Source organism: Myxocyprinus asiaticus, chromosome 31 (genome assembly GCF_019703515.2).
Source record: "Myxocyprinus asiaticus isolate MX2 ecotype Aquarium Trade chromosome 31, UBuf_Myxa_2, whole genome shotgun sequence".
Lineage (NCBI taxonomy): Eukaryota > Metazoa > Chordata > Actinopteri > Cypriniformes > Catostomidae > Myxocyprinus > Myxocyprinus asiaticus.
In genome coordinates, this window is record NC_059374.1 from 7,399,793 (window position 1) to 7,410,115 (window position 10,323).

Here is a 10,323-nt window from a genome sequence, read left to right on the forward strand (position 1 = left end):
GCACCAACTGGGAGAAATTGAATTAGAAATAAATAAGATACGGTCCCATCCAAAGAGAACACTAAACACCATTAATGGTGACTTCAAACGAAACACCATTTTCCCACAATGCAGAGCGATATCACATTTCGTTTTTCACAGTAATTTGTTGTGTTGTGACAGAAATTGACCTAGCCTGCATTGATTTTACAGTAAAAAAAAAATTTAAAACAGTATTTTATTGTAAGAAATTACTGTTAAATCTTTTTACAGTGTCCATAAATATGTTCGTAAATTAACGAGAGAACCGCTCATTAGCAGGCCTATGTGCAATTTAAGTCTTGCATCTTTCACAGTTTAACAGGAACAAAGGGACATTTAAATTAACTGTATTGATATATTTTGATCATTGGAAAACCATTGTACACTATTTCAGTGGATAAAAAAATCCTAAAGGTCTAAATTTACGACACATAATACAATATAACGTTACATTGGCCTTCTTTTATAAGCATAACTATAATGGCTATATATATATATATATATATATATATATATATATATATATATATATATATATATATATATATATATATATATATAATGACATAATTATTAGGGTTGAGTAAAGCGACCCTGCAGTTTACAACTTAAATAAATAGGCCTTAATAAATAATTTAAATATGGTTAACAAAAGAGATTAAAGTGAAGAAAAAGAGCGATTTCCTCTTTCTCTATTCATCCTCCTCCTTCTCTTCTTCCTACAATGGCTGGTTCAGATAGTCTTTTATTCTGTTTACATGGCAATCACAGAATTCATGTTGACTAATGGTTGTAAGGCTACAAGTACACAGTGCCTAACATAACCAGATGATTAAAATATATATAGGTCTATGAGTAGTTCAATACTGTTGACCGTTATTTTAATCCTGTTCTGCATAGTTCAGTTTCCAGCAAAAGAAACACTTTAGGCTATGTGAGAGTCCCTTATTATGATTCACATCGCGTGCTTTCAAATGATATGCATTTCTTGCGTCACTTTCATTATCTGTAAGTTAAGCATCAACGTATCTGAAATCACGTCTTACCAAAGCCATCGTTATTTCTTTCATTACATTCAGTAATAGTTACATTCAGTAACATTCAGTAACCTCACACGGTCATAAAATTTCCATGTTTGGCAGTTTTTCTGCATTATTAACGTTGAGAACACAAACTTCTGGACATACTGGCTAAGCTTCAGCACCTTTGGACCGGACAGCTCCCGTAATGAAGCATTTAGACTAAGTTATACTTTATAACGAGTGATCTACGAGCTGGTTCAGGAAACAAGTGTTACACCATCGTAAAATAACGAGCGCCGTTAAGATGATCGTAAAAAGCTTAAGTTGCAACGTTATCGGGAAACCCAGACGCTGTCTGATCAGAAACTACTAAATTGGTCAAATTTGGAGTGAAGCGCCAATTTTTAATAACCACCTTTTGTCTTCTGTACATCGCCCATTCACAAGTTAGTCTCCGCTAAGCAGCAGCAGGAATCAATAATTCAATAGCTCTGGCGTCCGAGTCCAACTACATAGCTGGATACACAATCTCTCTTTATCCCACGCATCGGTTAAATTAGTATTAATAAATATTCCAAGACATTGCACTTTGTATCGAAATACAGGCGGTAATCTGACCAGAGGACTTATTCGTTATCGAATGTCCATTTTACACATTGCAGTGAATATAAAGGTATAATGACAAAGAGTTCCATAAAATATTATTTAATATTAAAATTAATTACTCTGTAATTAGCCTACACAAAGCAAAGTGTGGCTTTCCAGACGATGCATTAATATTCATTGTAAATAATTTTGTTAATCGTGCAGATAGTTTCCAAATCCAGGCCAATAATAGTATGTATATATATATATATATATATATATATATATATATATATATATATATATATATATATATATATATATATATATATTGTCTATTTATAAGTTGCCTCTTATCTTGAATTTTTCTCTTCATAAAAACTGCTTGTTCAGTGCCAGTGTGCAAGTTCCACAACACAATGCACTGAAGCCCACCATAAAAACTTATCTTGAGCTGAGAGAGGGCCGTGTGATTTTATGACAAATTAGTTTGTTTTGTTTGTTTGTTTGTTTTTTGCAATATTGAGTGGATTTATGTAATGATATATAGATGATATGGTTTATACTTTAAAATAAACAGACCTTTGTTAATTTAGCCTATTTGGTTACAAATAACATGAAATTTTGATTAATATATTTCCGTATATTTTCATATTTGCAAGCACATCAACTAGCCTAATGATCTGTTAACCATATAGGCTACGTTTGTTAATGACTTATTAATGAAAGTTATTAGCCTATAAAGTGTTACAATATGATGGCCGCCTTGTTTAATGTATTGTTGTTATTATTATTATTATATTAGATTTATTACGGATTACTTTTCGTCTACATAATTATTCTGATTTATAACTCATATAGGCTATTTATTTAAATACTTTTCTTAACAGCGCCCAACATCCTTGATTGCAGTTTCCAAAACCATCTGAAACAAATAGAATCTTTCTTTAAATAGTTCTTTCAGAATAAGCTGTTTAATTTGACCCAGAATGACTGAATTAAATAGGCCCACTTAGAAAACTCCCACTTCAAAAAATCGATCTGATTTCAGCCTTCAAATGCAGCTATTTTTTCCATTGATTATTCAGTTTATTATTTCAGACATCAAAAAATAAGACACCGCCATAGCTCGAAAGAAAAAAAAGAACTTTCAAATGATTCTGAGTTTAAACCCTTCCATTTTAAGACACATCCACATATTTAGTGAAATGAAAAATTAAACAATAGGCTTCGAAAAACGATGAATGTATATAGGTACCATGACGCGGGTATTACAGAAAAACGTTTTAATTTATTTTATGAATCGCTCAAGTTTCACAGTCATGATAAAATAATAGATTTCATAAAAATGTAGAGGGCATTCAATTATTTTCAGAGACCCGTGCCCGCAGTCGATGTTCGTTTACTGTAACCTTTGTAAAAAGCATGAACCTTACATTTACAGAATCACATCTTTTTACATACTGAGAAAGATATGAAGGAAGGAAAAAAAAAAAGGAAAATAATTCCAGAGATATCTTACAATGTGTTGATGAAGCACACAATTAACAAAATATATTTGTTGGCATTAACATATTTTACATGTGGCCGTTCCATATATTAGTCTATTGCCTGAATTTGATTAATACACCTAGTATAGGCCTGATGTGTTTTGGTATGTGAATGTCAATTGAAAATCAATGTAGTTGAAATTAGCGGCATGATATGTGACTAATTTCACTATACAATGATAATAATAATAAGTAGGCTAAATTATCGGTTTTCAGAAATTTCAGTTCTCAGAAATCAAACAGCATAAAATTAGCTAACTAGTTCCTTTTGACTCGTGTCTTCTGAGGGCAGAAACGCATGTAGCCTGTACTGGAGTTTTCATAATGGCAACAAAAGTGAGAACCGCCATTCATATGATCAATGATGTAGTTGGCTAATAGTTGACAAATATCCACAGAGAAACTTTGTTTCAAATAAAACGAGGCCAGCCTCTTTATTTTCATTGATACTTAATATTGTATTAAAGCAGAAATGTTCGCATTGTCAAACAAACAGTCGAACAATCGTCCCAGCTGCATTATATCATTGTTTTCAGATTCAACTTGTCTCGAACAGTCTCTTGTTTTCCCATGTGCACATCCACTGTCTTCTGCAAAAGTTCACTAAAAGTTCAACTTTTTGTTGTCTTGGAGTACAACATTTTGTAGTTGTTCACGTCCCTCCATTCATGGAGGGATCTACGCAGAGGTTTCCCTTCACAGTTTATGTTCTTGTGTCATCTCATAAATAGCCTGTAGTTTAGCCTATTATTCTTGTGTGTCCTTCATAAATAACGTATTTGTCTGTTGTTTACTTTAAAAAGCCAACATTGTGTTGCGGGACTGTGTGACGTCACAGACCCAGTGCCGCAGCGTGTTTTTTTGCCTTCAGTCTCAGGTCAGCGATGCTCGAGTTTTTGTTGGTGGTTTTTGCGGCCGCTGCTGCCGCCACCACTGACGCTGCGGAAGCAGATTCCGCAGCTAGCGTCGCCAGAGGCAAACCGAACGGTGGTGCTGGAAACATCATGTACGGCGCGTGCGCCGCCAGGTGCGAGTGCAGGTGATGGTGCGCGTGAGCCACTGCGCTGTCCAGCTGCAGCTGCGCCTGCACCTGAAAGGAGAAGGGCGGCACGTTGCAATGACTATCCTGGACGCACGGGTAGGGAGAGAGGAGGAGAAACACATTAACTTAAGAAAGACTATACAGAGCTGTTACTGGGTACTGAATCAATTGCATTTATCATCATCATTGAGGATTCGGACACATGCATTTTCTGTAGGATTATGGTGTCCTAAAATCCTGACTATTCCCCCGGATACAAACTTACAACTCTCACCTAATCTTTATTTAGCATTATTGGGTACAATGGGGCTAAAGGCCCGCCTTAAGGAAAATTACCCTTTTTTTCTGGTCACAAAGTGTCTCAAGATTTAAGAAAAACATTTATTTTTATTGAATATTGATGGAGCAAAATATTTTGAGTGAAAAGAAATAACAACAGAAGGTTGTTTCGAAAACAATTACATAGTGATATAGTGTACATACCTGGGCTAAAGTTATAGCGCACAATTTGTCAACTTATGCAAATACTTTTGAGACAACAAGATGTTTTTAGAAACAAATTAAGATAATGATGACTCAAAACAACCACTTCAGAAAAAGGTCCATAATTTCTTGTTCATTTCAATCACGTTACATCTTAAGTATTCTATAAACAAATTAATCTCCATTGTGATTGGATCAGTCAATGTGAGCCCTCTTTGAATACTTTTATATCAAATCTATTCACCCCACGTAAGAAAAACAGTTAGTTTAATAGGGGCCTTTAGCCCCTGCAACAGGTGGGCTTTTTACCCCAAATGCCATCCTTTCACTTATTGGAAAGTTATTGAAATTTGTTTTATATAATCACCTTGAACAAAACTGAAAATGACAAATATGTATTTTGTCTCAAAATAAATGTGATAATTTCCAGGATATTCATTAGCTACATACATTTACAACTATATATATATATATATATATATATATATATATATATATATATATATATATATATATATATATATATATATAATATTTGATTAAACTGCCTCAAAATCAACCTATAGATATTATACGCAATGATCTCATGGAAGAAGAAAAATTTGCAGTTCATTGTGACAGACAGGCGTTTAGGAAAGTATTGAGGTGGTTTTTGAGGCTATTTAGTGTTTTGGGAGAAAATAAAATCAAAGGAGCCTTAACCCCGCAGAGCCTTTAGCCCCATTTTACCCTATTTGGTCAAAGATAAATTGTTTTGTTAAGTGACATTCAGATCAAAGTGCCTATCTGAACCCAGTATTTAGCAGTTTGGGTGGAGGTTGTGCCAACAAGCTTCCATGGGCATTGAGTTTGTCAGTCACTTACCTGTTGGAATGGCATGCGCAGAGCTCCCACGTTGACATATGGAGCAACACGACACGCTTCAAACTGACTTGCCGCTCCGATGAGAACCCCTGAGAAAAGAGAGAGAATTAAGTTTTCTTCAAACCAGTAGTAGGCCTACATATAAAGACTTTCAATTGTTTTTTTTTTTTTTTTTGTTTTTTTGTTGTTGTTTTTTTGGTTTGTATTTATTTATTTATTTATTTTTCATTATAGCCTAATTTCGTCTAGACACCCGATGATACAGTATAAACCAGTGTCTATAGTCCTTTCCTTAAGTACCACTAACACTAAACATTTTGGATGTCTCCTTTATCTGACACACCTGATTCTATTGATTGGCTACAGTAATTCGTAGAGTGCTCTATGATCTAAAATGTGTGTATGTATGTGTGTGTGTGTGTGTGTGTGTGTGTGTGTGTGTGTGTGTGTGTGTGTGTGCGTCAATTGAGGGAGACATCCAAAATGTGTAGCTAGTGTTAGTGGTAGGCATAGCAATTCCAGAAAATAATTTAGGCTACACATACTGAAATGATGCAAATAATTTTTTATTTATTTATTTATTTATTTATTTATTTATTTTGGCTATTTATTTGTTTGATAAACTTGTTAGAAATAAATACTGCTTTGTACAAATGTATGCGACGATTGACGCACCTTTATGCAACTGATTTTCCTGCTTTCTGCACTTGGCCCGTCGATTCTGAAACCATACCTGAAACCAGAAGAGACTGAGCTGCTGGAGGGCATGTGTAAATTCTTCCAAAATGAAAACAATATCGACAAATGTATATATCCCTGAGGACCTCTGAAATATTTATGATGCTTAACCGACATTTTAATTATTAGGCTACATTTCTACAAAGGACGGGCGAGGAATTTACATAAAAAGCGGCCAACTCACCACAAAACAAATTGGCAAGAAATGTTAAGCAAACGAAAAGATACAGAAGCTCGATTTTAAATATGCATCTGAAATCGGCCATTTTCATCTTTCTCAGCAATAAATAAATAAATATTTTTGCTATCAGATAATCGGATTGCTTCTTTTAGGACTCGAATCTCCTGGAAATATATATATCAGATTCGCTGGTAGCAAATAACCAGCCTGATAATACAGGATTAGACATCAATAATAAAATTGAGAGATTAATTGCATTGATTAATCTGCAAGGAGCTTGTGCTCACTGGTTACAGTTTAATGACTGTCATAATACAACCAGCACATACCCTTTTTAAGACACCTTTTCCATTTGATTATGTTGCTATGTAGGTTATGTTGTGGGCATCAGTGATTTGGAAAGTATGTGTCTCATTAACATGTTAATCTGCTTTGAATCCCGCACTGTTTATGAATTTCAACCAAGCAGTCCATAAAACATTTGCATGATACGTCTGGTGTCAATGAAAGTGGAAACACTATCATAATGTAATTTCCTTAACGGGAAAATTAATTATATGGTTGAGACTATGTTGAATATGACTTGTCCCTTAATATGGCAGAAAGTCTTTGAGCCAGCAGTGTGGCCTTGTCTGTGAATAGTCTACCAGTGAAGATGGAAAGAGCATCAGATCTTTATTTGGGGGGAAAAATGATAGATAATTTATGTAAATCCGCAGGCCTTGCTTGGGACAATGTGCTTTGGTAAGATCCCAAAAAGAGACGCTGGTTTAACTTTTTCCAGGGAGGTCTTTTGAGCCCATTTTAAAAGGACCAATATATTCAAAGAGTGAATTACATATTCCCACCCAAGGAATGAATAGATAAAAGAGATTGTAATAAGATATTGTTGTTTTTTCTTTCCTGATCAATCACACAAGAGCCAGTGTCTATGTTGAATGTCATTATTCGGCTCAGTTGCTCGTCTCTCGTTACACATAGATGTTTTATGTTTCTGTGCAGATGGTCTTCCCCATCCTAAAAAGCACACTACAGATGTTGCCTGCAGGGCCAACGCGCACAAATCAGGGAAGAGTTTCTTGTTCAAATGGCTCAGCGGCTGTATAAATCATAACTCAAGCCAATGTCTGTGTTATAATATCAAATCAAATGTACTGTGTTGGACAAAGTCCACTGTGATTTCCTGAACATACAGGTGCATTGTTTTTTATTATACAAAGTTGATTTAAGCGGCATAGTATCACAATTCATTTGAAAATTGTTTACAAATCATCCATAACAAGAATAAATAGACTGACATCTAATTGCATTTATCAGTATAAGGTATAGAGTCATATCTATCATAAGAAAGGTGCTGAAATCCGTATTCAGCTGTCTCTGTACAACTTAGCCTGTACAGCTATATCACCACAACAAGAAGTGCCTATGCAACGCAAAGACTAGGCTATTTAGAATTTGCAAAATGCTTTATTAAAAAATAACTATTTTTTAATCGACATAATTGAATAGGGCTATACATTTTTTATTTGTGTCTAAATACTTCGAAATCATTTCACACTTTAAATTACTGTGCTCATTTTACAGTAGTAGTAGTAGTAGTAGTAAGTAGAATACTGTGTAATATGATTACTAAAGAATTAATATGTAAATAATTAATGTCATTATGTTGCGCATAATATCTCATAATTTCGCGGAGCTTCATGTAAATACACTATTATTTACACATCCTATATATTATCTTGACACTATAATCTAAAGGGTTAGCCATTTTTCTTTCGCAAGGGAACCCTACATATAGACTAGATGCAAATGAAGTGTCTGACCTGTACTCTGGCCTCCGACAACCCGAGCCTCTGGCTCAGCTCCTCTCTCATGAATGCGTCCGGATAGTGCGTCTCATCGAACAGTCTCTCCAGCTCGTTTAGCTGCTCCAGAGTAAAGTTAGTCCGACTCCTTCTCTGCTTGATTTTAGTCTGAGTCTCATCCTCCATCGGCTTACAATCCTCTTTGCGTTCCTTTATGTCTGTGTCACCTGAGCACAGAGCAGAGAAGAATTAAGGCTTCATCTAATGATGTGAAAGAGGGCATAATGTATATGCCCACTGATGTCGGTCACGGATGTTTTATCTTATACACAGAGCTCTTTAATTATTTACGCGTTATACATATGCATCCAGTTCCTCTATCGACTAGATCCTTATGACAGGGTTATTATCCTACTGCATGCACAATGAACAATATAGCAAAACAATTCAGTTTTATAAAAAAACAAAAAACAAAACAAAAAAACAATAGGCTAAAGACTATTTCTGTTAATAATAATAATAAAAATAATAATGTAAATGAAAAATGTATCAGTTGTTTAAAGGATAAAAATAACGAAATTACCATGTCTGCATTATTTTTATAATAATAATAATAATAATAATTTCCAATAATTATTATTATATACTATATTATTATTACAATTGCAGTACTGTTGCTGTTATAGCTTAATCTATTATTTCGTGATATTGTTAAAAGTCACTGGCATAAAAGTATTCTAAAGAATTATAGATGTGGCCTTCAGTTTTACATCCTCATCATCTTTTATATCAGCTTTTTACAGTCTACATCAAATGAGTGTTGTTTTAGATAATATAGAAGCATTTCATGTATGTGTATCTGACATCAACGGATACATTATTTCCTTTAATTATTTTCCTTTTGAATATTTTGTATAACTTTTTCAAGCGTGTTAACATACGCCTACAATGTTTCATAAATAGTAGCTCTAATGTAATATTTAATTACATATGAAAATAATCAAATGCGGAAGATATATAAAACATACAGAATAATAGGCCTATACAGAATAATTGAAAACGAAGGAGAAATAAGGTGAATGCGTGATTCAGTCATATTTTACAGGCTAGAAACACTTACCGTCTGTAAGTTTGGGGCTGCTTGTGTCTGTGCTTCTTTCTGACACCACCACGTCCGCTTCCCTGACCGGCGATGAGCGCCCGCCGCACCGCGTGATACTATTCACCTCTTCGCGAGCCGGTTCCACCGACAGGCTCTCCCTATTTCTCATCGAGCCTGTCTCCAGCACCTCCCGGTAAGTGATCACCTCCTTCTTTTCCTTCACTTTCTGATCAAAAGATTTGGACACAAACGCGGTAAGTTCTTCCATTACTGCTCCAAAGAAGAAGAAAAAAAACACAATGTTCCCTTTAGATCCTCAGCAGTCCATAGGACATCAACAGTGTTTCTCTTTCTGTCGGCCTAAATGCGAGAGGATGTGATGTGAGATCTTTGACAATTCTTCTTGTTGCGTAGTGAACAGACTTGTACCGCTACAGACCGATTCGCTATTGAAGTCACACTATTTATACTTTGCGAGCGTCTGCCCCTTGATCCGCGCACGTTACCTCCCGTCGCCACGAGCCCCCTTCTCATAGAGGAGGGGGAAAAAACCTTATCTGCCCTTCAGATCCACATCACCCTTCTACGGCTACTGGCCATTTATCCAAGATTGACAAGAGAAGCAAATTAATGTCATTAAGCGTGGACTGGTTAGGGTTTGGAAACACCAGGGATGATGATAGTGGTGGTGGAAAGCTCTGCTGGGGTGTGGCCAGAAAACTACTGAAAATTACAAGGGCACACACGGACATGACCTTTTCCTCTACAACTCTTTGATCTGAGCTGGAAAAAAGAGAGACAGTGACAGAGATAACGGGAAGAGCAAACAGAGGAAAGAGGAATACATGTGCACTGTGTTCATGTAAATGACATACAGTAACAACATCATTGAGAGACTCTAACATTTTAACCCACACTTCTCTTGTAGAC

General features: G+C 35.3%; 1 protein-coding gene across 2 annotated transcripts; it reads right to left on the reverse strand.

Annotated features, from left to right (window-relative positions):
- Positions 1-2,736: 2,736 nt before the first annotated feature.
- LOC127421933 (short stature homeobox protein 2-like) lies at positions 2,737-9,812 on the reverse strand. Of its 2 annotated transcripts, none has more exons than XM_051665168.1 (5): positions 9,412-9,812; positions 8,310-8,518; positions 6,243-6,300; positions 5,568-5,656; positions 2,737-4,268 (listed from the first exon to the last, which is right to left on the reverse strand). In XM_051665168.1, exons 1-5 carry the CDS (start codon positions 9,659-9,661, stop codon positions 4,011-4,013), a joined length of 864 nt encoding a protein of 287 aa, XP_051521128.1. In that variant the 5' UTR covers positions 9,662-9,812; the 3' UTR covers positions 2,737-4,010. The 2 variants fall into 2 exon arrangements, with proteins under 2 accessions (XP_051521128.1, XP_051521126.1); XM_051665166.1 differs by having other exon boundaries at positions 2,737-4,304.
- Between the last annotated feature and the right edge of the window lie 511 nt (positions 9,813-10,323).

Bases quoted from the DNA above. Each gene is read 5' to 3' on its own strand.
- LOC127421933 (XM_051665166.1), bottom strand. From the start codon at position 9,661: ATGGAAGAACTTACCGCGTTTGTGTCCAAATCTTTTGATCAGAAAGTG. The intron at 8,519-9,411 runs GTAAGTGTTTCT...CTCTGTGCTCAG, and splicing joins CAGCCCCAAACTTACAGACG to GTGACACAGACATAAAGGAA. The intron at 4,305-5,567 runs GTAAGTGACTGA...CCGTGCGTCCAG, and splicing joins TGCGCATGCCATTCCAACAG to GATAGTCATTGCAACGTGCC.